This window comes from Chrysemys picta, chromosome 2, assembly GCF_011386835.1.
Source record: "Chrysemys picta bellii isolate R12L10 chromosome 2, ASM1138683v2, whole genome shotgun sequence".
In the NCBI taxonomy this organism is placed as follows: domain Eukaryota; kingdom Metazoa; phylum Chordata; order Testudines; family Emydidae; genus Chrysemys; species Chrysemys picta.
Window position 1 is genome coordinate 59,202,363 of NC_088792.1, and position 5,918 is coordinate 59,208,280.

At 47.3% G+C, this 5,918-nt stretch overlaps 1 protein-coding gene across 1 annotated transcript; it reads right to left on the reverse strand.

The window, feature by feature from the left end:
- Positions 1-3,144: 3,144 nt before the first annotated feature.
- On the reverse strand, positions 3,145-5,447 carry TWIST1 (twist family bHLH transcription factor 1). The gene is made up of 2 exons (XM_005303156.4): positions 4,531-5,447; positions 3,145-3,804 (listed from the first exon to the last, which is right to left on the reverse strand). Exon 1 carries the CDS (start codon positions 5,132-5,134, stop codon positions 4,574-4,576), a length of 561 nt encoding a protein of 186 aa, XP_005303213.1. The 5' UTR covers positions 5,135-5,447; the 3' UTR covers positions 3,145-3,804; positions 4,531-4,573.
- Positions 5,448-5,918: the final 471 nt, after the last annotated feature.

Here is a 5,918-nt window from a genome sequence, read left to right on the forward strand (position 1 = left end):
CTCGGTTACTAACTGCGGTTCCCATGTGGGAGGGATCGGCACTGTATTTACCCGCCAGGTCCTCCCTATCCACACGCAGGGGCAGTGCTGTTTACCCACACCGCAGGTGAACCCCTTTTCTCTACTGAATTTTGTTTGGATTTCCGTCACATTTGTTCCCCGCACGTTTGTTTGTTTTTCTTAAAATTACAGATGCAGGGGAAACCGCCTGACATCATGAGAGCGGGACAAACGCTCACTTTGAAGGATTCCTGGGCAGGACTTCAAGTGAAATCATATGCCTGAGAAGAATTTGATACTGGACTAGAGAAAATAGCTAGTTCTGAGCTTGCCAAACCGTGGAATGTGCAAAATGCTCCACTCTCTTGCACAAGGCCGAGGGTAGCGCCCTAAGAATCTCCATGGAATAAACTGAACCTCAAAATTGCAAAGCCGTGCGCTTGTTGCATTGGGCAGAGAGATACAAGGTATACATCTGGGCCCGAATCCTGGAACCTGTACTCGCTTTATTAGCCTACAGGCGTGAGTAAAGATTCCAGGATCCGGCCCCTTGTCCCTGGCTTTCCTTGTAACAGACATTGGGTTTGTTAGCCTGCACAACTTTCCATGGATTGCCAACAGGACACGTTTATTCTGTTCATAGCTATGGTAACAAAACATGGGAACATTATGTATGGGAACCTCATCTATGCTACATTTTGTTCTGGAAATAAACTGTACAACTTTGTGCCTTGCAAAAAAAATCAATCAGAAATCATAACTTTCAAAGACAGAGTCAGTTTTTGATTGCAGGAGTGCTTAACATTCCCAGAAGACGAATTAATATTTTCTTCAATAAGGCTGAATCTGATTTAATAGCTCTTGGCTCGAGTGTAGGGGGCCACACAGTAACAAAATACCAAACGCGAAAGGTCACGTTTGTAGTTTTAAATCAGGATCATCTCGTTGTGTTTTTTTTTAAATAAAGATAACGATTGAGACTAGACAAATAAAACAGACCCATTCTAATGGGGACAATACAAATATTGGGTATATGGTATTTGCCACCTTTTTATAGTGATCACTGCAAAATATAGATTAAATTCCCTCCTAGAAAAGGTACAGGCAAGTAAGGATAGTATATGCAGTAATTAAAAATGTTGAAAGTGACTTGATTCCCCCCCCCCCCCCCCCCCAGCGTATTTCAAGTTGCTGGAAAGAGTTGATGTAGATTGGGCCAAATTCTGCACTCACTTATGATGATGTCAATCAGGACAAACGACATCCAACTCAGCTGACTTCTTCTGAAATTTTCACCAGTAAAGTACGAGCAGAATCCCCCCTCCCCATCTTATTATCCACTTTTCTGCTTTTTTATATTTAGTAAATAATCTGTTCCGTAAATTTCCCTTTCCTTCAAAATTACCCAGCTGTTAGTTACCTATTTCTCTCTTTTGCAAATTTAGGACAAATTATTCTTTTCACCCTGGTGATTTCTTTAGCATTTGTCATGATACTCAAAACATTTTCTGGTGAACCTTCCTCTCTAAGAAAAAAAAAGCAAAAGGTACAAGACATTCCTCTTTTCACCATCCCTTTATGTAAGCAAAGGTAGCAGAGTAAGCATTACCTTCTCCTTGATGGTGGGCTCTCATCATTGCTGGAGCTTTTCAAGAAATCTGAATATCAAGCGATCAGACCTTGATGGAGGGAGTCAGAAATCCACTTAGTAGGACCACCGAAAATAGCGAATCCCTCTCTAGCACACACAAAAATGTCACCCTTCTTTCCGATGCTTAGTGCTGGGACTACCACAACCCAAAACCAATTTTCAAAGTCCTCGCTAATCCTTTAATATAAACAAACACTGCAGGCTTTCTACTGTAAACACTGCGCACTGGTCTAAAATATGCACGATATTAAATTCATAATACTGTTATGTCAGCAATATATGGTAATATGTGGATATGGAAACAAAAACAGTCAGGCAATAAAGTAAACTCAACCTGGGCTAAGCAAACATGACTTGTTTTGAGTAAACACACCCTCTTATTTACCCTAGACATTGACTGAATCTGTTCAGCAAAAGGAAATTATAGTTTCAACCCAAACGCCTTTTGTGAGTTACTACGATTTGATCTAGAGTCTTATTAAGGAGCTAAACAGTGACCGCCCACTTTCCTGTTAGTATTAGCATATTGATCACAACCTGTAATTTACAAAATAAAATAAACAAAGCATTGCTTGTCAGTGAGGTGGTTTGCTTTATATAGAAATAACAGCGATAGCTAGCTGTATATATTAATCGGTGGAATACAATACAAATACAATGATACCGATGACTATTCTAGAGAGACTGGCTATTTTTAGTAATTTAAATAGCTGCCCCTTCCACAATTATTTTGATCATTGACGCCCGAAGATATATTTTCCTTTACAATTGTAGTTTTACCCTACATTCGATTTTAAACCATAAAAAGCGGGGGGAAATAAAGACAAAGATGCTTCCTAAATGGCGGAGCACTCCTGTTTATAGTTAGAAAAGGAAAACAGCGTTAGGTTATTGTATCCCACCCCCTCTTACAACCAAAAATAAGGCTTGTGAGCCTTGCAATTAAAATATTAAAACACCCCCTTCTTCATAAAACCCAAATATCCATTTGGTTTCTTATTCCAGCCTTTTTTTGACTTCCCCTTGTCTGTTTATGGGCCTCTTTAAAACGGATGCGCTCTCTTTCCTCGACTCTTTTTTAGTTAAATCAATACAATTTGCTGTGCACAGAGCAATGGCAGGGGGCATATGCCATCTTTCTGGCTTACATTTCGGAGGCAAATGGTCTGGGGAAAGAAGGCCATTACTTTAGATCGGTGGCTAAAACAATTCCGTTCTTCACTTAATGTAACGTTATTTGGAGTTCTGATTGAAATAAGGAGACACAGAGAATATCCGACCTCAAAGTCCAGTGAGCACTAAAGTAGAATAATAAAGCTGTCTCTATAAAGAACTTGCCTGTGTCTGTCAGTAGCTAGTTTATTTGCGTTTTTCGCCCCGTTTGTTTATATTAGTGCCCCCTCTCTCTTGGGTGTCTTTACAGCTCAACAAGCAGGTATTTATCTCCAGCTTCAACCCAGCTTTTTCATATAGACCAAACTTTAAGGTTCTTAAAATTTCAATCATATTTATTTATTGCAGAAAAATAATATACAATGATATTTACAAAACAACCATAAAAATATGAATGCATTTAGACACCGGATCTATTTGCATTTTAACATGGGTCATCAATAAATAAATAAAATGTTTATTTTTTTCTCAGAGGAAAAAATAATAATAAAAAAGTAGGAACCGGGTAGGTTTGTGTATAACAGTTTGAGCCCAGTTTGTTTTCCCCCTAAAAAGTTTTCATCTCTAATGTCTGTTTTGTTTTTCATTATGACCATTCGAGAACGGCGAAAGTCCACAATAATGTATTTTCCTTTCATCAATGGCTCATAGGCACGACCTCTTGGGAATGCATGCATGCAAAAAAATTAAATTCCAACATTCTTCGTCAAAATTAAAAAAAACCAAAACACTGTTCAGACTTCTATCAGAATGCAGAGATGTGTGGATTGTGCAGATGCCTATCTGGGTGGTCACTGTCCAAGCACCCTTGCCTCTTTCTTTCTTTAAGTGCTCCCCACGCCCTGCTTTGAATTTGGATATAGCTCTTCTCATTTCCAAGAAAATCCTTGGCACAGTTTTTTTTTATTATTTTTTTAAATGGTATCCAACTTCAGAGTCTCTAGACTGTCCATTTTCTCCTTCTTTGGGAACAATGTCATCTGCAAAAACCCAGAGAGGGGGAGGAAAGGTTTGTTACTGATTCTTTTTATTAAAAAAAAAATGTATGCAGAAGGGAAGAGAGCGAGCGAGCAAGCTGTGCTGTTTTGCCTGTGACACAACTGACCGTGATCCAGCACAGCAACACAATCAGGAGGAATTAAAGCACCCGGCGGTGGGGGTGGGGTGGGCGAGGGGACCATAGCAGGGGGAAAGGAATTGGGAAACGCACACAGGCAAGTGTACCAGAGACACCGATTCCTCTTTTTAAAAAGCGAATTTACAATGAAGGTTCGGTGGAGGAATAAAATCTCTCTCTCTCTCTCACACACACACACACACAGAGCAAGGACAGGAAACCATCCGAACCCCCACCTTCGCTCATGCAACGTTGGCTGAAGCGACCGCGTTTCCCCTCGGAAGCCGTCTGTATGTTACACCCGCCCACGCTTTGCAAATGTCCCGAGTGGTTCTGGTGCCGGGCTCGAGCCCTCTCCCGGGGCCGCTTGGCGGGGCACTGGCTGAACAGCGGGCCCCTTCGAGACGCCTCCCGCTGGGCACCCAGCAAGCGGAGCCCTCCCAGCTCACTAGCGTTGGGCTCGCTCGGTGCAGGCCCAAGCCCAGATATTTCCCAGCTCTGCCCCAGGGCTCCATCCCCCCACGCTCCCCCCCTCCCCAGCCCCACGCGCGCAGGGATGGGCTCGTCCCCGGGCCGCGTCCTGCCTTACCTAGGTCTCCTTCCCTGGGGGTGCGGGTGGGGGCCCCTCCCTGCTAGTGGGATGCGGACATGGACCAGGCGCCCTCCATCCTCCACACGGAGAAGGCGTAGCTGAGCCGCTCGTGGGCCACATAGCTGCAGCTGGCCATCTTGGAGTCCAGCTCGTCGCTCTGTAAGACCTGGTAGAGGAAGTCGATGTACCTGGCCGCCAGCTTGAGGGTCTGGATCTTGCTGAGCTTGTCCGAGGGCAGGGTGGGGATGATCTTCCGCAGGGCGGCGAAGGCTTCGTTCAGGGACTGGGTGCGCTGGCGCTCCCGCACGTTGGCCATGACCCGCTGGGTCTGCAGCTCCTCGTAGGACTGGGGGCTGCCTCCGCCGCTGCTGCTGCCGCCGCCTCCCCCGGCGCCGGACTTCTTGCCTCGCTTGCCTTGGGCCGGGCTGCACGGCTCCTCCCCGACTCCGACGGCCGCTCCTGCGCTGCGCCGGCTGGATCTCCGCTTGCGCCCGCCTCGCTTGTTGCTGGGCTGCTGCTGCCGGTCGGGCTCCTCTTCGCTGTTGCTCAGGCTGTCGTCGGCCGGGGAGACTGGAGAGTTCGACTCGTCCTGCTGCATCATCTCTGGGGGGGACACACGACGCGGGCCCGGAGGGGGGCAGGGAGAAGAGGGGGGCACCTAACCCGCCAGCTCCCCCTGGATCGCGGCTTGCGGGCCTGCGAGGAGGAGGAGGAGAGGGAGGAGGACCTCAGTTCGGGGGGTGGGGGGATGGCATCAGGATCCAGGAGAAAAAAAAACCCACCACAGCCCACCCCTCCCGATCCCTCCTTGGAGCCCCTTCGAGGTGTCTGGGATTGGGAGAAAGTTGCAGACTTGGAGGCTCTTATAGCTCCTGCTGGCGGAAAGTTTGGGGCAGCGGCGGTGTCATCGGCCTGACGTGGAGAGGAGGGACTTTGCTGAGCTTTATAGGGACGTTTCCGCTCCCCCCTCCCCCAATTATGTTTCCAAACCATTCACAAGTGATCTACCCCTCTCCCTCCGTCCATCCCTCCCTCTCGGGCTCTTCCCGTTTACACGGGCGCTTCGGGGGCTTTGCCAATGCGCCCTGAGCCCCGTTAATAATTGGGAGCGCGGCCCTTATTGTTCGGGCTGCACGGGGCTCGTTGAACCACGAGCAGCTGGGGCGTTCTGCCCTCTCCCGTGTTCCCTGTGCCATGGGCAACGGCTTGCAGAACTAAGGGAGGGAGAAGAACCGAACAAGAGGACGCAGTGTGCGGTGCTGGCACACATACCCCTCGCTCCCATCACCTCTGGTGCATGGGCTGCATTTCCGGGGGAGCCAAGGATTTCTTGGGCGGTCTGTCCTATTAGGGTGATGTAATCTGCGAGGGGGAAGCCGTCTTCT

Excerpts from the sequence above, each read along its gene's own strand:
- TWIST1 (XM_005303156.4), bottom strand. The coding sequence starts at position 5,134 with ATGATGCAGCAGGACGAGTCGAACTCTCCAGTCTCCCCGGCCGACGAC.